At 43.0% G+C, this 22,807-nt stretch overlaps 1 protein-coding gene and 1 pseudogene across 1 annotated transcript; one reads left to right on the top strand and one right to left on the bottom strand.

The window, feature by feature from the left end:
• Positions 1-431: 431 nt before the first annotated feature.
• Positions 432-4,277, bottom strand: LOC135509562 (protein phosphatase 1 regulatory subunit 3A-like). The gene is made up of 4 exons (XM_064930318.1): positions 3,424-4,277; positions 3,060-3,112; positions 2,863-2,951; positions 432-1,832 (listed from the first exon to the last, which is right to left on the bottom strand). The coding sequence occupies exons 1-4, from the start codon at positions 4,209-4,211 to the stop codon at positions 432-434; spliced, it is 2,331 nt and encodes a 776-aa protein (XP_064786390.1). The 5' UTR covers positions 4,212-4,277.
• Positions 4,278-5,211: 934 nt separating this feature from the next.
• Positions 5,212-22,485, top strand: LOC135508852 (deformed epidermal autoregulatory factor 1 homolog; annotated as a pseudogene).
• The last annotated feature ends 322 nt before the right edge of the window (positions 22,486-22,807 follow it).

Raw genomic sequence — 22,807 nt, 5'->3', positions numbered from 1 at the left:
TTCCTCTTCCACAGTCCCCTCCCAGTCTTTTTCTATTATATTGTTCATCAGCAATGGTTGTCCATCACTTGGACCTTTCTCTTTCTCTGTAGGAACTAAATCCTCCTTATTTTTCACAATGACCAGGTCATCTTCCTTATGAATATCTTCTTCTTTGGACATTGGGACCTTGTCAGTGTCTTCATCATAATCATCCCTCACATAGTTTGTCATCTCGCCTTCTTCCTCACTATACACCTTACTGTCAATAGTATGCCTGTTTTCTTCATCACCAAAAGTGTTTGACACTTCAACTGATGGTTCACCCTTCACTTGATCCGTTTGTTTTCTCATCAACTTCTCCAATGATGTCCAACCCTTAATGACAATGGGATCCTCTTTTAACATTGTCCCACTGGTTTCTTCCTCCAGTGTGTCTGTACAGGTCACAGCTACGCTTTGGTGCTCAGTGGGGATCTTTTCCTCCACCTTTGTTGTTGAAGTGAAAACTTTAGGTCAGCATACACAGGCTCTAGCATGGCTATATATGTGCCTACTAATTCTGTGAATGTGCCTGTTGACCATTCGTCAGTGTTGGCTGGGGAAGGGTTCTCCATTTCCTCTGACTCATCAGGTCTCTCATATCCACCACTGTACCCCTGCATATTCATTTCAGCAGAGACATGTTTAGACCCCATTTCAGTTTGTGACTGTAAGAGACTGCCTTGTGTTGTGTCTATTAATGTTTGTGTTTGGGAAAGTGTTGTGTCTGGAGGAGTTTGTGAAAGTGTTGTGTTTGGTAATGGGGTTTGTGTCTGGAAAAACTCGCTGTCCTGGTGGATCTGGGACTGGGGAGGCAGAATGTTCTCTTCAGGCCCCTGGAGGCCTGATTCCTCTTTGGGGATTTGTGCCCTGTGAGCAGCAGCAGTGTGCAGGGCAGTGTGAGCCCTGGGAAAACCTCCTGCCTTTTCTGACAGAGGTTCAAGTTCAGACTCTTTTTCTGCACTTAATCCAGAGATGAACTGTCCTTGGTTTGATTCAAGATATTGCTGTTGATCTACAGGCTTTTCTTCAGGTGTCCCGTGGGTATCCGCTGAAACACAGGAGTGAGTTTCTACGTAACTCTGGACTGTACAGGCTGTTGAATCCCTTCCATGCAATGTCCCCCTTGTTCGATTCCCAATATCGGTTGAGCTCTGGCTCTCGCTCACCACTCTACCAAATACCTGACAGTATAGTGGGGCCACAACATTTCCAAACGTAAAGCTATTGGTCTGGCTGCCTGGGACTGAGCCTGCTGTGCTGTTCTCCAACCTCACAGTGTTATCTGAACGTGTTTCTTCTGTGCTGATGGCAGATCCACCCTTCTCAGATTCCATCTGCATCAGAGCACTTCCTTCCACTTTAGAAACAGACGTATGACCATTTTGGCACAGAGCAGCGGGTTGATCAGTTAAATCTGACTTGTTGCTGGGGATCGGTGAGGCATGTTCCTCTCCCAGCTCGGATGGGGCTGAGCTGACCATTGAGTCTATGTTCTCAGGTTTCACTGACTCCTCACAAGACGTGCTGTCCCTGAGACCAGGAGACAATTTGTTGCACGTAGCTAGAGAATCTGAGGTCGCCTGCAGCCCAAACTTTTTCCTGTGCTGTGGTGGCAGTGGTTGTACCACAGGCCCAGTTGAAGGTGTTTCCTGTGGGAATGTGCTTTCCTGTGGGATCTGTGATGGTTCCACTGCTCCCTTCTCTTTCTCTTGGGTCTCATCCTCTCTCTGAATGAAGTAGTCCTGCACCTTCACCAATCGTGCTGCCTTTCGTCGGTTTCTCCGGCTGGAGTTTTGGCTGCTCTCAATCTGTCAAACAGCAAGAAGGATAGATTCAATTTAGCTTTCTCACACAATGCCTCCTCAATTGTTAGGCTAGTTTGGGGATGATGACATTTAGATTGGCACATTCAGATTAAATATTGCTCATGACCAAGGCAAAATATATTTTTAGACATTTAATTTTGGCATCCCAAACCAAATCTCACATGAGCACTGGCCTCTGGCCAGTAACATTTGAATGTTTGAGATTGTAATGTAGCCATTGCAATGTGTTGCTTAGTCACTCATGTGACCATGTAAGACATCTCTAAGCTCCTGTCATGGAATATATATAAATACTTGGCATTTGACTCAAGTGTCATAGATATGCAACTAGTACAGTATGTTAAAGTAGTGACTACCAGGGCTCGGACATCAGTGATCACATGACATATTGAGAAAGAGCAACAGGGTTCACTGTCTCCTGTTTCTGAGGTCACCTCAAGCTGTTTAAAGATGACCTATAAAGAAATCACTCCTCCATTTCCTGGTTGCTAAAATTCTAATAGTTCACTTAATTTCAATTTATGTGACAAAATAAGCAAGTTTAGTGTGGAGAATCATTGTACCATCTAAACTGCTGTGAAATATATTTTCCATAACCAAAAACATTGCATTTTCAGCTGGTATACAAAACCGAAAGCAAAAGACACAAAAATGAAACTTAGAGCACATAGAACAGGTCTACCACTTCTTATACTTGCTTTCAATGAGCATGACAGATCTATAACACACAGTTCTATGTGAATTTAGTGGGTCGCTCAAAAAGTTACATATTGCAGCTTTAAGCCTAAACATTGCATTTTACCATGCCATTTACTGTAGATTACATAAAAACCCAATTAAACCTTGCATTAATCATCATTGAAGGCCACAATAACAAGTAAGACTCATTTGAAAATCGTACACAAAAGTTATGTCAAGCTATGTATCACAAAAGCGTATGTTGTAAGAAAACCATGGATACATGACTCATCTGTAAAAGTTCTGAAATCCAAATGCTGCATGTGTTACTCACCAGTAATTTCTGATGATCATCTTCGAGTGCTCCTGACTGAGACTCAGAGATGTTCACACTAGTCATCTCTCCTCCACGTTTGTTTACATCTAGAGAGAAAAATCATAATTTACATTAGTTAATGATTTAATGTAATTGATTTTAGTGTATGGCCGAGTCATTTAACTTTTTAATGATTTAGTACAATGAATGATTACCTGACGATTCATCACTGATTGATGACCAGTTTTCGTCACAGGGAAATTCATGACTGTAAATAAATTAAACGAAAGCTCAGGAAAAAAGACCCAACAACAATTGCCCAACATTTACTGTAAAATCCTAATTTCATAATAAACTGCAAGTTGGCTTATTTTTAGGAAGCAAATATATCTAGATATATGTAAAACGGTGTATTTTAAGGCGAGGCATTATCAATGTGAAAGCATCAAAGCTTTCACATGACTGGACCACGAGACTGGACCACACATTTTCAGAAACGTACTGCTGTAGCATTCAATCATTCCAGCATTCGACACACACTCAAAACAAGCCTGTTTTGATTAATCTGATCATCCTCACATGCTGGCTTTCAGGATGCTTTTCCTACGCCCGTTTTCGTATTGTTGTGCTTTATCTTTCAGCTCTTTGACTTTCTGGTGACAAAACATCACATAGTTCCGGTCACTATTGTTGGCCCAGAAAGTCCCAACAGGGGTCTCATACCGGAGACAGAAGTCCACTCTGGCCCCCTTTTCCCCAAAGGGGGGCACCAGGGTGAGCTTGAAGGAGAAGCAGTCAGTGTCTCCATTGCTGGACCCTGGTATGAACTCTGCCAGCAGGTCAAAGTGCGTGACCCAGGCATCCAGAGAGGTGCGGATGTACACCATCTTATCAAATGAGACATTGAGAACACGGACCATGCCCCTCAGTATCGTAGTCCCGCGGAGTAACTCAATGCTCTCCAGCTCTAGCTTCTGCTCCTGAACCCTCAGGACCATGGCTTCTTCAGACGGTGGAGGAGTGTATAAGGAGGACAAGTAGTATTCCTCTACCTCTTTCTCTCCCTCAAGGGCGTCGAAATTCAGTGGGATGGTTATGTCCCACGAGTCAAACTCTTTCACGTTCACCAGGTTTTGGCCGAGGGAGTCCGCAAAGGACACCCTCCTGGAGCTTGACGGCGTCAGCTCGAGCTCACAGTCTTTTAAGTCACTGGAGCTCCTTCTCCGTGGAAGAGGGGAGGACCTGGGCCTGATGCCACCGATCACCTCCGCATCAATCGCCTCGTTCCCGTCCCAGGTGATGAGCCCTGGGACACCCAAGAGGCTGCTGACCCCAGTGGGTCTTGGTTCAGCCGCAGCAGACTCCATTGGGCTGTCTAGTAACAGAGTGAAGGGGAATCGCAGAGCCAAGTTCTCTGCTTCTCTCTGGCAACTGACATTCAACATGTTGTGACTAAACAGATGGAGTCGAGTTACAGATGACATTGTAGCGAGGGCCAGCACTATAAATAGGTCAGAAGGGACTTCAACTATGCAGTGTGGGCTCAGGAGAACACTGAGAAAATAATATCAATGGCTGTTCTTTGAGACACTGCTTCACAACAATGATATAAATAGCCTATATCTCAAATGTTTGACTGATCTTAACTAACTTCGTTATTTGATTCAAACTGATCTCAGCACCCAGAACCAGACCTCGGGTGTGCACTGTTAAGTCTGTCACCAAAACAAACATTTTCTAGGATAGTTTGTTGTCTCCTATGTGTAATGTTATGTTAGTCAACTTCTCCTAATAAGGGTCAAAGGGTTAATCATGTCATAAATACTGGATAAAACACATTTTGTTATAAAGGTGAAACTCCTTGCATAGACACTTCAGGTTAACTGCCGATCCGTCCCAAATTGTTTTAAATATTAGAAGCCTTTTTTTCTCTCAGAATGACAAACTCTGTATTACGTGGAACATTACATAATTTGCTTAATCAAAAATGACAAGTGTTAGCCCCCTTGTGCAACTCAAAATGGCAAACATTGACCACATAGCTCCAATCTTATCTCAGTGAGAGTTAGCTGGCTGCGTCTTGTAACAACTCACAATCTACAGTTTCCGATTTGATGAATGATGAATGTTTCATGAGAGTTGACCTTTTATCTGTGAAGGAATGTGGCACGCAGGGACTGAATGTGGTTTTAAGAAAAGAGGAGAAACAAAAGAGTCAAACAGACCATGCCAACCATCACAGGAAAGACAGGTAGCCTACAACAGAAATGTCTTTCCACTAACACCAAAGCATGTATGAAGGCTCTCAACAGACACTCTTAGCATTTGTGCTGTAAAGCTGACAACTGAAAGTCATGACACACAGACATGGACATAGAGAAAAATAAGTTAGAAGTGGAGCCAGTAGAAGGGATGGTCAGAGAGGTATAGGCAGGTGGAGAGGCTGGAGGACTAATTTCCAAGGAGACATAGATAGAAGAGCTGGGGTCAGCGTCAGGCAGGGATGCAGAAATTGCTCCAGTAAAGAGGGAGTTACTCAAGACAGGTCTCAGCACTGTTCGCGATGACATCCCACAGAAACATCCAGCCTGCCGGGTGACATTCAGTCCGAGCCGCTCTCAGACAACAACACCTGGGACGGTGAGGACACAAAACATGGCAATCACTCTGCAAAGCCCTCACTCTCCTACATCGCCCTGATCACCTAAGCCATCCTCTCCTCCTCCTCTTGGAAGTTCAACTTGGCCTACATCTGCAGCACCATGGAGGACCAGTTCCCCTACTTCAGGGCCTGGGTGTCGGAGGTCAGGGCCATGGCTGGAGAAACAACGTGAGGCACAACCTGTCCCGGAATGAGCTCTTTGTGAAGGTTAATAAAAGGACCACAATGTAAATAAGTAATTATTGTGTTATCCTTGATAGTTAAATGCTTCCAAGATGGCGTAGCAGTCAGACGTCTTGTCGTGGCGTGTCCCTTGTATATATTGTATATATCGTTTTTTCAAAATATATATATATATTTTTTCTTTGCATATCTTTTAAAACATTTTGCTAAACCTAAACATCTAAATACTCTCCTGCAACTCGCCTCACCCAATGTAGCGTGGATCTGCTTTTTTTTCTAAAGGAGTTATATTTACTTCGGATCCGGAACCCCTCAACTGAAGCTAGCCAGCTAACTACCAGCTATCAGTCAGCAAACCATTGCTAGCGGTCATCAGCTAACTGGTCATCAGCTAACCTTTAGCTCGGAAAGCTCTCGCCAGTTCGAACAACGCGACTCTAACCAGAGCATAACGGACCTATTATTTTTATTATTCTATCCCCGGATTCCCACCGCAAACGGAACATTCTCATATGGATCTTCACAACTAGCAAACTAGCCAACCGCAACCCCGGATGATTACTCCTGGCTAGCGTTTCCATCCACTTAGCTTGAAGCTAGCCCGGCCAGAGCTCCTGTGCTACCACCGAAGCATACTCCTGGGCTACAATATCAGGACCCATGACCGGTCTATCGATGTCACCGCATGAAGAGGCATAAACAGACTTAACCCCATCGCGACGCCCCCCCAAAGGCTAACTTTCTAGCCCTTGCTATCTGCTTGCTTGCTAACTCAGCCTGCTAACTGCTAGCTTGTTCAGCCCGTCTGCTAACTGCTAGCTTGTTTAGCCCCGGCCTACTAACCGTTAGCTTGTTAGCACAGGCGTGCTAACTGTCTGAATCGCCGCGTCCCCAGCCAGCCCAACCACTCACTGGACCCATATTTACTTTCAATCTCTTTTCGATTTTTAATTCGATTATACCTCCCAGTAACCTGCCTCACCAAATGTGATACGGAATCACTATTATTTTTAATTTTTAGAACACATTCAAGAACCTCCAGAAGCTACCCAGCTAACTAGCTACAAGCTATTTAGTCATTGTTAGCCACTGCTAGCAGCTTTTACCTTCTGCACAGCCAGCCAGTTTTTATTTTATTTTATTTTTTAACCTGGATAATACTCGCAAGTCTAGCTTCCCTGCACAATAGCTGATGCATGCTGGATTGTCCATTAATCACGGTACTCCCTGCTTGTTTATGTTTTATAGTGCCTGTGAATCGAAAGTATTCTGCCCTTTTGCGACCTGCCCCAAGGTGTCTAAAGCTTGTTTTTTTTGTAGGCATATCAACAACAAGTGGGAACAATGTTTTATTGATATTTCAAACCTTCAAATGAAAAATTGGGCATCCACCGCTGCCCCCTGGACACTGATCACTTGGCTACATAGCTGATGCATGCTGGACTGTCCATTAATCACGGTACTCCATTCTGCTTGTTTATTCAAGTTTTATCTGTCGGCCCCAGCCGCACTCAGGCTCTGTGTGTAGTTAATCCGACCCTCCCTGCCTAGTCAACATCATTTTACCTGCTGTTGTTGTGCTAGCTGATTAACTGTTGCTGTCTCATCTACCGCTTTAGCTAGCTCTCCCAATTCAACACCTGTGATTACTGTATGCCTCGCTGTATGTCTCTCCCAAATGTCAATATGCCTTGTATACTGTTGTTCAGGTTAGTTATCATTGTTTTAGTTTACAATGGAGCCCCTAGTTCCACTCTTCATACCCCTGATACCCCCTTTGTCCCACCTCCCACACATGCGGTGACCTCACCCATTACAACCAGCATGTCCAGAGATACAACCTCTCTCATCATCACCCAGTGCCTGGGCTTACCTCCGCTGTACCCGCACCCCACCATACCCCTGTCTGCGCATTATGTCCTGAATATATTCTACCATGCCCAGAAATCTGCTCTTTTTATTCTTTGTCCCCAAAGCTCTAGGAGACCAGTTTTGATGGCCTTTAGCCGCACCCTCATACTACTCCTCCTCTGTTCCGCGGGTGATGTCGAGGTAAACCCAGGCCCTGCATGTCCCCAGGCACCCTCATTTGTTGATTTCTGTGATCGAAAAAGCCTTGGTTTCATGCATGTCAACATCAGAAGCCTCCTCCCTAAGTTTGTTTTACTCACTGCTTTAGCACACTCTGCTAACCCTGATGTCCTTGCCGTGTCTGAATCCTGGCTCAGGAAGGCCACCAAAAATTCTGAGATTTCCATACCCAACTATAACATTTTCCGTCAAGATAGAACTGCCAAAGGGGGAGGAGTTGCAGTCTACTGCAGAGATAGCCTGCAAAGTAATGTGTGTGAGTGTGTCCAACTTTGGCTGTTTGCTGTCACTCAGTCAGAATGCACATCAGCATGTAATGTGTTTTCCCTACCTTCACCCCGCTTGTTAAATACTATCTATGCACATAGAGCTCGCCAGCTTGTAGTCCTAAAACCCAGAAATGAGTTAGTTACCTCTAGTTTGTTCAGACATCCCTATGGAATTACAGAGGAAAGAAAATGGTTTTCGGATAAAATCCAAAACTAAGGTCTGAGGTAAACAAAGGCTTAGATCTTATCTGTTTTGTTCTATGAGATAATACCAGTCAGTTAACATGACATTTATGAATTATTATATAAATGCTTCAAAATTTACAAAAAGTGAATTTAACTGATGAAGATGATCTCATAGAACCAAACGTATAAGATATCATAAGCCTGTGTTTACCACAGACCTTACTTTATCCCAAAACCCTCCAAAAACGCCATTAATGTCCCGATAGCCTTTATCCAACGAGTTAGTGCCTAAAAAAATACGCCATTACTATTTCTCTCTATTGCTTCCTAGCAAAAATCCTCTTGGGAGAACACCAGTTTCTGGATGAGGTTTAATGGCACAGGCAGGGCCCAGCCAACAGCGAGTTGCAGTAATCCAGACATTTGACTTAGCCATCACTAACAGAGAGGCTGCTGCCAACATACAGACTAAAATCTCTGGCCACTTAAATAAATGGACTTAAAAGGTATCACTAGTCACTTTAAATAATGCCACTCAAATAATGTTTACAAATACTCATCTCATATGTATATACTGTATTCTGTACCATCTACTGCAGCTTGCCTATGCCGCTCACCATCGCTCATCATTATATTTACATGTACATATTCTATTCATCCCTTTACATTTGTGTGTATAAGGTAGTTGTTGTGAATTTGTTAGATTACTTGTTAGATATTACTGCATAGCCGGAACTAGAAGCACAAGCATTTCGCTACACTCGCATTAACATCTGCTAACCGTGTGTATGTGACCAATAACATTTGATTTGATTTGATGATTAGACCGAATCACGGATAATAACAAAATATACTCAGGATAATCATAATCCTATCAGGACAATTGCCCATATCCGTTAAACCTGCGATATAAGTTTTGACCAAATTCACATAGAAATGTCAGTTATAGATCTCAGTATCATTAAAAGCAAGTCTAAGAAGCGGTAGATCTGTTCTATGTGCACTATTTCTATGCGTCCTGCGATTAAGATTAGTTTTTGATTCTTATACTTTCGGTTTTATACACCAGCTTCAAACAGCTGAATACACAATATTTTTGGTTATTGAAAAATATATTTTAGATGGTACAATGATTATTTACACTGTACATTGCTTTTTTTGCCATATAAAAACTGAAATTAGGCGAACGATTAGAATTTTAGCAACCAGGAAATAGCAGATTGATTTCTGCATGTTGCACCTTTCTGATACTCATTTTGTCCGACTACTCGTCACACCCCTACACAGAGGTATGGCATACCTAGCTCCACCCTAAATGTCTTATTTATATGATTCGTAAAAAAAAAAAAACTTTATTTAACAAGGCAAGTCAGTTAAGAACAAATTCTTATTTACAATGATGGCCTACACTGCCCAAACCCTAAACCGGACGACGCTGGGCCAATTGTACGCCGCCCTATGGGACACCCAATCACAGCCGGTTGGGATACAGCCCGGAATCGAACCAGGGTCTGTAGTGACGAGATGCAGTGCCTTAGACCGCTGCACCACTCGGGAGCCAAAATGACCTATGGCGGTTGGCATCCAATAAATGTTGCGTTACCGCCACCAACTAGACTGGGGTATAAATCCCTTATACTTTGCGTGGGAAAAAAAGAAAGGGAAAACAATGAAATAAATCAATAAAAAATACCCTGCCATCTAACCCTACGCTTGTTAAAAACCGACCAACCTAATCCACTATTTTAAACTATCTGGTCCCACCTCAGGCCAACGGCCTGGAAGGACAGGACACCACCACTCAACAAGCCCTGTAACTATTCTGATGTCAGATCTCATACAACCAAATACTCCACAGCTTTCACCACCTCTATTTTCTGCGACTTACGTTCCATCCCTGCAGTAGAGTTGATAACCATGTCTATGAACGTTAAAAAGACAATCTTACTGAAGCATATATATCACTCGTTGATACTGGCATACAGATCTACTACTCACATGAATCCTCTCAGGATCCCTCCCCCTTCATCCATCGTCCTCTACTTTCTTCACTGCTTCAGCATATGGCACCCTCTGCTCTTCTCCCACCATAGCAACCTCAACCTGCCTCTATCGCACAGGACACTTCTGAATCCCAGCGCCATGGGCACTCCTACAATTAACACATACCGGTTCTTTCCCCAATACTCCACATTCCTTTGACTCATGCCCTTCTGCACGCTTCTCACACCTAGGAACCTCTGTCCTGCACACTGCTGCCACATGCCCATAAGCTTGTAACAATTTAACAACAACCTGTAACAATTTAATGGATTTGGCGCAAAAGCTCGTTTGGGTTAAATGAAACAGATAGCGACTCTTCTGTTTCACCACTCACGCCACCCTGTCTGTGTTGCACCAACATCACAAACACCTGCAGTTTTCCCCTGCAGTTGATCCACTTTCACATTCACAGCTACCCCAGTAATCACTCCTTTCAATGGCATTCTTTTCTTGAGTACAAAACAAGTCACAGCTCTTGTCTCCATTTGTGCGGTGTGGGGCGAGGTACAAGACTTCATCCGGTTACCGTCACCGATTTCACAGCACCCAACTCCATTGTCACCCACCCCGAAACCACATATGGATCAGCCAAAAGGCGGGGGTCCACTTTCTCTAAAAATGTCACTCCTACCGTAACAGACTTATCTTTATCCTGACCATGGGTACAAGCCTCAGGCTCCAAGAACTTCACCACACCTGCCACCTCTGATAATTCGCCCTCATTCACCTCTATTTTGTCTCCAGACCTTAATCCGGCGTACGCCTCACTCTGGTTGTACTTTCCATTTTCTTTGTTGACAAAACATCTCCCTTTTTCCATCATCTTCAACTGATTCAAGCTCACCCTCTACCTCCCTTACTCTCTTCGACCTCAATTCCTCCTCCGTACTCCGTATTCCAAGCATGCTTCTCCTTATGAAAATATAGCACTTCTCCTATTATACATCTCATTCTGGTCCTCTTAAGGGACGCCATTTCTCCTAGCCAGAAATCCTTCTGAGCACCGTCCTTCACAACCATGTCCAGCTCATCCAATCTTACTCTACTTCCATTCCACCCTAACTGTCAGGTAAAATTCAGGATTAACCAATCAGTGGCTAAAGATTACCCATCTGCACTGACTGACATAATATACACTATATATACTAAAGTATGTGGACACACCTTCAAATTAGTGGATTCTGCTATTTCAGCCACACCCGTTGCTGACAGGAGGATAAAATCGAGCACACAGCCATGCAATCTCCATAGGAAACATTGGCAGTAGAATGGCCTTACTAAAGAGCTCAGTGACTTTCAACGTGGCACCATTATAGGATGCCACCTTTCCAACAAGTCAGTTTGTCAAATGTATGTCCTGCTGGAGCTGCCCCGTTCAACTGTAAGTGCTGTTATTGTGAAGTGGAAAAGTCTAGGAGCAATAACGGCTTAGCCGCGAAGTGGTAGACCACACAATCTCACAGAATGGGACTGCTGAGTGCTGAAGTACGCAGAGCGTAAAAATCATCTGTCTTCAGTTGCAATTACCGAGATGAGAAGTGTGCTGAGAAGCCGCACACAAGCCTAAGATCACCATGCACAATGCCAAGCATTGGCTGGAGTGGTGTAAAGCTCATTGCCATTGACCTATGGAGCAGCGGAAATGCGTTCTTTAGAGTTATGAATCACGCCTCACCATTTTGCAGTCCGACAGACGAATCTGGGTTTAGGTGATGCCAGGAGAACGCCAACATTAAAGTTTGGTGTAGAAGGAATAATGGTCTTGGGATGGTTTTCATAGTTTGTGCTAGGCCATTTAGTTCCAGTGAAGGGAAATCTTAATGTTACAGCATACAATGACATTCTAGATTATTCTGTGCTTCAACTTTGTGGCAACAGTTTGGGAAAGGCCTTTTCCTGTTTCAGCATGACAATGCCCTTGTGCATAAAGTGAGGTCCATACAGAAATGGTTTGTTGAGATCCGTGTGGAATAACTTGACTGGCCTGCACAGAGCCCTGACCTCAACCCCATCGAACACCTTTGGGATGAATTGGAATGCTGACTGCAAGCCAGGCCTAATCACCCAACATCAGTGCCCGACCTCACTAATGCTCTTGTGGCTGAATGGAAGCAAGTCCCTGCTGCAATGTTCCAACATCTAGTGGAAAGCCTTCCCAGAAGTGTGTGTGTTGGGGGGGAGAGGGGGACAAACTCCATATTAATGCCCATGATTTTGGAAGGAGATGTTAATTATACATACTGAACACAGACATCCTAAAATGGTAAAGGTACATGAGTTTGAAAGTGCAACAGTACACCTTCATGGAGTTGCTCTTTCTTTCCTCTGTATATATTCTGTCCCAGAGTCTGAACTTGCAGAGAGGGTTAGGCGGAGCAGTAATATCTGACCAATTAGCTGCTTGCTTTCAAAATGCATTAATATCAGTGCAGTAATATCTAACAAGGAATATCTAACAATTCCACAACAATACACACAATACACACAAATCTAAAGTAAATAAATGGAATTAAGAATATATAAATATTTATCTTTCTGCCATCTATCCACAGTTTCTGGTTAGGGTAGGTTTTAATAGTCACAGTGGGTACAACATCTCCTATACACTTCCTGATATACTCAGTCACCGTATCAGTGTATTTGTCTATGTTATTCTCATAACATATCCCAGTCCACATGATCAAAACAATCTTGAAGTGTGGCTGGCTTGGCTGGCTAGCCACTTCGGTAGCTACACTCTTTAAAAAAAAGGGTTCCAAAAGGGTTCTTTGGAGGGATAGGGTTCTACCAATAACTGTTTAGATCAGAATGACCCTTTTTGTAAGACAAGGGTTATTTGTAAGGCAAAGAACCTAGAACCTTTGATATCCTAAGAACCGCTTTTGGAAGAAAGGGTTCTTTGATGATTCTTTGGAAGGCAATATGGATTCTTTGGAAGGCAAGGGTTCGACATAGACCCATATACTGTATAATATTTCCCAGCATGCTCTATTGCAGGGAGGTTTTCAGGTTTGTTTGTCTTACTATAATATCTGTGTTTTTGCATCGTTGACACATTTTATGCTACACAAAGATACATAACACAATTTTATAAACTAATCCAATCTGTTAGTAATTGGATTTATTGCACCTGTTACTGAGATGGTTGTTCCAGTTTAGATGATTGAGGTATTCTCAGCATTTAATCTTCCCTACCCTGGCAGTCATTACATAGGAATTAGACATCACTTTGCAAGCCAGCATAATGTGACTTGCAGCCCTGATATGGCCTGTAAACCAGGAGATTCCTAAAACCACTGTTTTAGGGTATAACTAGGCCCTCAAATAAAGGCCTTATGATATGTATTGTCATAAATAATTCGATTTGAAATGCTAATAAGGCTGGTGGAAGCATTCATAGAGGGTTCTAGGTAGAATCCTCTGTAAAGGGTTCTACCCAGCACCAAAATGGGTTCCTCTATGGTTACAAACCGAGGAACCTTGAATGGTTCTACTGACTGGCTTGCTAGCTGAGACCAAAGAGATGAGATAATGTTTTTCCTGACTGAAGCACATATTTTCTGAAAGTGACACATTGAACTAAAGCTGAGCTTTACTACAACCTTATATTTAACCCTGTTTAATAGGATAAATGACCCATTCTGTTAACTTCTGATTATAGAGTGATCTGTTCTTGCAATTTGTATTCTATTACATTTCAGATTTAGATATGAACCTTTTTGACTCAGTAGTTTGAACTCCCCTTTCAAGTGAACTTTAGTTAAATGAACTATATGTTTCTTAACGGTAGCTTTAGCGTATCTTAACGTCTTCCAGTGTGAAGTAGTTGGTAGCTTGGTAAACTATATATTTCAGAGTAGCTTCCACAACACTTTTCACTAACTAGTGTCGCCTAGTCACATAGGCCTACTACAAAAGAGACAAGCCAGCCAGTGACACACACTAGAGTTATTGAAGAATCTTATACACTTGACTATTTCAACCTGTGATGTCTCACAACAGAAGTCACAACAATCACTGTGGCAGATGTCCATGCATCCGAGGACAATATGTTCACCACAACTGTGGCCACCTCAGCCTCCATACCTGAGCATGTTCTTGTGAATTCTCACATGGACTTTTTACAATCTGAATAGATTGTGGTGTAGGCTGAGTAGTGGAATTGTATTGGATGCCAATAGCTGCCGCACTAGACCCCAAAATGAGCATTTAACAGTTGTAGTTCTTATTGCATTAATTTGCCCTTAGGGGAGAGTGGGGTAAATTGAGTCAAAGAGGAAAGTTGAGCCACCCCTGCTTCTAGAAAATGAATTATTTGACCAAATATTTAGGAATAGTTCATCATTTCATGGAAGAAACCACATTGAAAAAGTGATAAGCAATTTCATTCGGAAAATTTTCACCAAGTCAAATAAAATGGTTGTGTTAGAGGTTTAATGATAATATTTTAAGATTGTTCTATACCTCAGTTGGGGTCTATATAAGTTTCCATATTAGGTCCTAAACCTAGCATGAAAGTGCATTCTTGTAGCTGTAAGGGCTAATATAGTAAAAATGTTGGGTTAATTTGAGCCAATGGTTGAGCCAATGGTAAGTTTAACAAATTGAAGTATTTTATTCCCAGATGTAATGCAAGGCATTCTTGCTGGGACATGAGGTAACAACAGGGACTGGCCTATGTTAAAAGTGTTTAAAAAAACGTTTGTTCGGTGTTAAAGGTGCTTAAAATTATTAAAAGACAAAAAGTGATTGTGATTATGTTGAAATGTGTTTGAGAAATTAAGATAGAAATGGTTTTAAAAAGGTATTGGTACTTGGGGTACGTTGTTCAAAGATACTTGTCACGTTGTACCAAGGTGGGTGGAATCTTGCGCAGAGAGCAGGTTTCAGTGATTTGACAGTTTATTCTCCGATGCACAAGACGACGGTCAACCCAACACACAGGGTGAATAATCCAACACAGGATCATAATAGACCGGAGAATAAAAACACAACTCAAACAGTACTCCACCAAATGACACGAAGACAAAAACAATCCCGCACAAAACAAGGGCGGGACAACCTACGACATATAAGGACACTAATTAACTACAATACACACAGGTGAAACCAATCAGACAAAACCAACAGACAAACGAAAAAGAGATCGGTAGTGGCTAGTAGGACGGTGACGACGACCGCTGAGCACCGCCCGAACAGGCAGGAGAGCCAACCTCGGCGGAAGTCGTGACAATACTGCTGTTTTTGGACAAGCTATGTTTTTAAGACGGTAATGTTTATATGAATTCTGATTATTTCCAGGGATACAAAACATCCTGAAATATATGTAGATGTCTTTGTTAGAAAGAATGCTATATTTCCCTTGACGTAGTGATGCTAAATGTAAAAGCAAGTCTCAACTTACCCCACTTCTCCCCAGCTACCACTCACTAGACAAGGCCTATAACGTCAGGGGGCTAGCCTATTTCTACTATTTTTTTCAACCTCTTACAGTGCCTTGCAAAAGTATTCATCCCCCATGGTGTTTTTCCTATTTTGTTGCATTACAACCTGTGATTTAAATGGATTTTTATTTGGATTTCATGTAATGGACATACACAAAATAGTCCAATTTGGTGAAGTGAAATGAAATAAATTACTTGTTTCAATCCCCCCCCCCAAAAAAAAATTATGGAAAAGTGGTGCCTGCATATGTATTCACCCCCTTTGCTATGAAGCCCCTAAGTAAGATCTGGTGCAACCAATTACCTTCAGAAGTTACATATTTAGTTAAATAAAGTCCAACGGTGTGCAATCTAAGTGTCATATGATCTGTCACATGATCTCAGTATGTATATATACCTGTTCTGAAAGGCTCCAGAGTCTGCAACATCACTAAGCAAAGGGCACCACCAAGCAAGCAGCATCATGAAGACCAAGGAGCTCTCCAAACAGGTAAGGGACAAAGTTGCGGAGAAGTACAGATCAGGGATGAGCTGCAAACCCAACACCTCTCATCATCCCGAGAACACCATCCATGTTTTTCATCTGCAGGGACCAGGAAACTGGTCAGAATTGAAGGAATGATGGATGGTGCTAAATACAGGGAAATTCTTGAGGGAAACCTGTTTCAGTCTTCCCGAGATTTGAGACTGGGATGGAGGTTCAACTTCCAGGACAACCCTAAGCATACTGCTAAAGCAGCACTTGAGTGGTTTAAGGGGAAACATTTAAATGTCTTGGAATGGCCTAGTCAAAGCCCAGACCTCAATCCAATTGAGAATCTGTGGTATGACTTAAAGATTGCTATACCTATCAAACTTGAAGGAGCTGAAGCAGTTTTACCTTAAAGAATGGGCAAAAATCCCAGTGGCTAGATGTGACAGGCTTATAGAGGCATACCCCAAGAGACTTGCAGCTGTAATTGCTGCAAAAGGTGGTTCTTCAAAGTATTGACTTTGGGGGGGGTGCATAGTTATGCACGCTCAAGTAAAAAAAAAAATGTCTTATTTCTTGCTTGTTTCACAATAAAAAATATTTTGCATCTTCAAAGTGGTAGGTATGTTGTGTAAATCAAATGATACAACCTGGAATTATAATATATATATATTTTTTTTTGGGGGGGGGGGTTGTAAGGCAACAAAATAGGAGAAATGCCAAGGGGGGGTAAATACTTTCGCAAGCCACTGTATCGGAAAAGAAACAGACCATGTAAAACCAGAACCATATGCCACATAACATCCCCAGCAGCACAGACTGTGCAATGTAATGTTTCTCTCTGCTCCTCCCTCACATGACAGACTGGCAGGAACACCCTACAGATGGGCAATGGTGTCAATCCCCAGAAGGCCACTCTGATAGTGGTTCACACTCATGGGAGCATAGTGGACGCAACAGGACAGAAGAACGCTGCAGCCGCCATGACCTCTGGTATGCTCTAGGGAATCTCAGTTACAAAAATAAATATCAGTTGTCATGGTAACTTAAGTGTTGTGTATTATCTTGTCAATCCCAGGGCCCCAGACTCCCTCTCCTCCAATGACCTTAGGGCATGGGAAAAATGGCTCCAAGCACAACTGGAACTTGTTTGCGTACGAACATTGAGCTGCCAGTGTGCTCCATGAACACCAGCGGCATGCTGTACAAGATTAGATTGGTCTCATGTAGCTGTAGGTGTGGCCACAAAGTGGAGCTCTTGGTTTAAAGATCAGGACAGTTTAAGCTCCATTGCTTTCCCCTGCTCTGGCTGGAGACCGTGGCCACTCTGATTACCAGTAATTGCAATATCACAACCGGAAGTAGAAATGAGTGTAAACACAGATTTGATTTTAGACGAAGTTGAAGAGTGGCAGGGAATAGGGGTGAAAGAGGTGATTGGTTCGCCGCTATGTAGTTGACTATTTTTAAGAAACCCAGCTGATAAAAGCTGTCTGAAAGAAGCCATATATTCTTCACTCATCTTGAGAATACATGGGTTAAGGTGAATGATGCCTATCTCCATTTAAATAATTGTTGCCATGTTCGCTTGTCTTGTCTCTGCCGCCTGTCCATTCCACTGGTACAGGCCCACTGAGTTTGAGGGCATGTCAGGACAGGCGAGCGGCAAGGATTCGAAGTGAAGCATCCGCTATGCAGGGCGTCCACTGCAGTGCCTCATCCAGGTGAGCAAGCCAACCCACTCAGCCCACAGTCTTGTCAGTCGTGACAGTCTCTGATGGCACTTCTTATTTATTTTTGGAACTCTTCAACCCCTGGTATCATATAAACACACATAAGACACGGACAAATGTGTCGAATTGCAGGAAATGAGCTTTAAAACAGCAACATGTTCTCTCTGCCACATGGGAAAATGTGTAGAAGTGCAAAAAAATGTGCTTTCAAACAGCATAAGGTTACCTCAGTTAGAGCAGTTTCATGTTTAATTCCTAGCATTATCAGGATTCATTTAAAGTGTTCAGATACATCTATCTCAGAAAGATCTGACCAAAACATAATCAGAAACTAAACCAAAACAATGCATCCAACCAGTGTGTAGAGACAATCATGATGTAGTCATTGTGTGCTAGAAATGTGGGACCAAACCACACTACTTGAATACATTGTACGGTGCATTCGGAAAGTATTCAGACCCCTTCACTTTTTCAAAATTTTGTTACGTTACAGTCTAATCAATTTTTTTTCCCCTCATCAATCTACACACAACACCCCATAATGAATAAGCAAAAATAGTTTTTTTTCTTTTTTTTTCTTTTTTTTCTCTCATTTATAAAAACTTTAAAACTGAAATATGATATTTACATAAGTATTCAGAACCTTTGCTATGAGACTCGAAATTGAGCTCAGGTGCATCCTGTTTCCATTTATCATTTATCATCCTTGAGATGTTACTACAACTTAATTGGAGTCCACCTGTGGCATATTATATGCATATCCTTGCTTCAGGGCCTGAGCTACAGGCAGTTACGCCCTTGCTGTCTCTGCCTGGCCGGTTTCCCTCTTTACACTGGGATTCTCTGCCTCTAACCCTATATTACAGGGGTGCGTCACTTGTGTGGGTTGAGTCACTGATGTGATCTTCCTGTCTGGGTTGGCGGCGCCTCCCTTCCTCCCTCCCTTGGGTTGTGCCGTGGCGGAGATCTTTGTGGGTTATACTCGGCCTTGTCTCAGGATGGTAAGTTGGTGGTTGAAGATATCCCTCTAGTGGTGTGGGGGCTGTGCTTTGGCAAAGTGGGTGGGGTTATATCCTTCCTGTTTGGCCCTGTCCGGGAGTGTCCTCGGATGGGGCCACAGTGTCTCCTGACCCCTCCTGTCTACTCCTCCTCCAGTATTTATGCTGCAGTAGTTTGTGTCGGGGGGCTAGGGTCAATTTGTTATATCTGGAGTACTTCTCCTGTCCTATTCGGTGTCCTGTGTGAATTTAAGTGTGCTCTCTCTAATTCTCTCTTTCTTTCTTTCTCTCTCTCAGAGGACCTGAGCCCTAGGACCATGTCCCAGGACTACCTGACATGATGACTCCTTGCTGTCCCCAGTCCACCTGGCCATGCTGCTGCTGCTCCAGTTTCAACTGTTCTGCCTTATTATTATTGGACCATGCTGGTCATTTATGAACATTTGAACATCTTGGCCATGTTCTGTTATAATCTCCACCCGGCACAGCCAGAAGAGGACTGGCCACCCCACATAGTCTGGTTCCTCTCTTCTCTCTTTCTAGGTTTTGGCCTTTCTAGGGAGTTTTTCCTAGCCACCATGCTTCTACACCTGCATTGCTTGCTGTTTGGGGTTTTAGGCTGGGTTTCTGTACAGCACTTTGAGATATCAGCTGATGTACGAAGGGCTATATAAATAAATTTGATTTGATTTGAGTTAGATTTGGGGGGGGGGGATGTCATTTCAGGCGGGAAAAAAAGGGGGTAATCCTAATCCTTAACTCTATGTGAAGGAGATGTGTCACGTTGCATGATACTAATGGTGGTCACACCAGATACCGACAGGTTTTCTGATCCACACCCCTACCTTTGATTTAAAGGGATCTGTGACCAACCTATACATATCTGTATTTCCAGTCATGTGAAATCCATAGATTAGGGCCTAATGAGTTTATTTTAATTGACTGATTTCCTTATATGAACTGTAACTCAGTAAAGTCTTTGAAATCCTTGCGTTTATATTCCTTTTCTAGCAAATACATTCCCCCGGTCATCACTCATTAACACAGCCAAAGTCACAGTTATGTCTGAACCATGGCCATTGCCACACTTTTTTATTTAGATTTCTTTTTTGTATTTTACCTCCATTTTTCGTGATATCCAATTGCGATCTTATCTCATTGCTGAAACTCCCCAACAGGCTCAGGAGAGGCGAAGTTCGGGTCATGTGTCCTCCAAAACATGACCCGTCAAACCACGCTCTTTCACAGCTGCCCAAGCCAGCTGCACCAATGTGTCAGAGGAAACACTGTTCAAATGACAACCAAAGTCAGCCTGCAGGCGCCTGGCCCGCCACAAGGAGTCGCTAGAGCGTAATGAGCCAAGTTAAGGTCCCCCGGCTAAACCCTCCCCTAACCCAGACGACACTGGGACAATTGTGCGATGCCCTATGAGACTCCCGGTCACTACCGGTTGTGACACAGCCTGGGATCAAACCTTTGGTCTGTAGTGACGCCTCAATTACAGGGATGCAGTGCCTTAGACTGCTGCGCCACTCGGGAGGCCATTAACATTTTATTTTTCACCTAACCTTAACCCTAACCTTAACCACACCAATAACCTTATGCCTAACCTAACCTTAAATTAAGATCAAAAAGAAAATTGTTCATTAATTTTTACAATATAGTTGTGCTATTTAGTGGAAACCATTCCCCCTGGCCTCAAGGGAGAAAAAAACACCTGGCCCTACCTTCCAGGTAGCTAGCAAAGGACATAGCTAGCTAGCTAATGGCTCCACTGAAAAAAGAAAGACTAGACGTTAGACAAATACGATACAAGACACATGGGGGAAAGTGTTGTGGAAGATAATTGGTTGGTAGCTTAAGCCACTGAGTAATGCGCCGGGAGATTCACCAAGCACTCTGCATTGGCTAGCGAAGGCCAAGTTTGATGCGTTGGTTCACCAGACCTTCTGCACATTTGGGCAGAAGTGTCTAGGAACGAGATTGGTCCTTGCTATTCGGAATCCCTGGGACATCAATACCCCTTTGAAGTTGAAATTTAAAATGGTTAAGGTTAGGATTTGGTAAGGGTTATGGTTATGATTAAGCGTAGGGGCTAAGGTTAGCGTTTAGGGGAGGGATGTCCCAAGGATTCCGGATAGAGCTAACTGAATGAGATTAGGTGTAATGTGACGAACATGACTTGACTTCAGAGCATGTGCCATACTTACAGCACCTTCATAAAGCACGTTATATCATATTTAACCTAGTGGGTATGTCACATTTGACATTGGTGATTACTGTATGTCACACAGTTATGCCACATTTATGAACCATGACATATGTTTACAGATGCTTTGTAACACATTTATGTAGTGGTTATGAAGGCATTATGAAGAGTTTATGAAGCCTTTATAAGCTGAACGTCATTTAAAGAGGGACTGCATTTTGTCCAAATGGGGGGGCGGGGGTACAAGATATATAGTGTAAAGTGCTTTCATTTCAAATTAAAAGGTGACATTCTTCTCTATTGCCTCATATGAAACACTAGATCTCAAATCCAAAATGCTGGGGTATAGAGCCAAATGAAACATTGTCACTTCACTGTCCAAATACATAAGGAGCGGAGTGTGCACCCGATTGTTTAAAATGCAGAGATATGATTGATTTCTCAGGAGCACACCCTCAACCTCCACGCTGCCTCCTGTACCTGTGCGGCCTGCAGCGACGACCTCCCGTTGATGAGCGAGTTGACTTTGCAGAGACAAGTATGTCGGTGAATGAACATATTTTGAATATACTGGTAGCTCAAGGTGAAGTTCAAGGGATAGGATGTTAGAGGTGTAACATACAGGACACCATGGTACAGACCAGCAGTATGTGGTTTGCATGCCATGTAGATATTGATGATCACTTCTAAAAGCTTAGTTGTGAAAGTCACATTTCATATTCTGTCCCATCACACTGTCATATTTTTTCACAGCACCAAGGATATGCAGGGGAAAACATGAATATGGTAAGTAGAATTTATTCATGACAATCCAGCCAGAAAGTAGACAAACAACAGCAAATCATGTGTGTGTCACGTTTTTCCTCCGACGTCCTGGCTACAACAGATCTCTAGGCTGGCAGACATAAAGGGCAGACTCAGGGGCATTGGTTTATTGTTTGTAAGATAAGGAGGGAAATAGTTTTCTACAACACAGCATATATTTGGTTTCACAGCTGCTTTTGCCATCTGCAGCAAAGGCAATCTTTGCTGAGGTTGGTGCTCACATGAAACAGAACATTCAGCCGTCTAAGCATTTCTTAAAGATCTCTAACTCTTTTTTTTTTGTACAGAAACTAATCAACCTGCCCAACAGTTCACGCAAATAAAACCATAGAAGTCCTGAAAATTGTATCACGGTTGTTGCTCACCAAGCATTGCACTTTCCCCTTTTCTTCTTGTCCAGATGGGTCCAGTCAGACTGCTTGTCCCTTACAAGAGGTGCAAGAAGGAGAACGAGCAGTCGACCGCTCCAGAGAAAAAGGACCAACCACCTCCCAAGAACAACAGACCGGCACTGGGTGTGACATGAGTTACACACAAACACGGGCACACACACAAACACACACAAACACACACACACACACTGCAGAGAAATCCCTCACAGTGACTCTCAGCAGGCGTCTGGTGGAGGATAAAGGGTGTCTGACGTCCTCCTTTTAACCTATTGAATGACATAAATGGGTCCCATCTTTCAGAGGTAAGTCATTAAATAGGTGTTACAGGGGCTTTAGAGACAAGTCAAACAGAGGACAGAGGACAAGGTAAAGCCTGCTCAGTCATCACCTGTGATTACCTTGTCAAAATGGCACCACAGGGTAGCTGTTGACACAGTTTTGGAAGGCCAGTCAGTG

This window comes from Oncorhynchus masou, chromosome 22 (assembly GCF_036934945.1).
Source record: "Oncorhynchus masou masou isolate Uvic2021 chromosome 22, UVic_Omas_1.1, whole genome shotgun sequence".
Classification (NCBI taxonomy): domain Eukaryota; kingdom Metazoa; phylum Chordata; class Actinopteri; order Salmoniformes; family Salmonidae; genus Oncorhynchus; species Oncorhynchus masou.
Note: the sequence above shows the minus strand (reverse complement) of the source record. Positions and strands in the feature narration are given on the sequence as shown.

Excerpts from the sequence above, each read along its gene's own strand:
- LOC135509562 (XM_064930318.1), bottom strand. The coding sequence starts at position 4,211 with ATGGAGTCTGCTGCGGCTGAACCAAGACCCACTGGGGTCAGCAGCCTC. Across the intron at positions 2,952-3,059 it reads AATCAGTGATGAATCGTCAG|ATGTAAACAAACGTGGAGGA; the intron begins GTAATCATTCAT and ends TTTTCTCTCTAG. Across the intron at positions 1,833-2,862 it reads ATGATCATCAGAAATTACTG|ATTGAGAGCAGCCAAAACTC; the intron begins GTGAGTAACACA and ends GCTGTTTGACAG.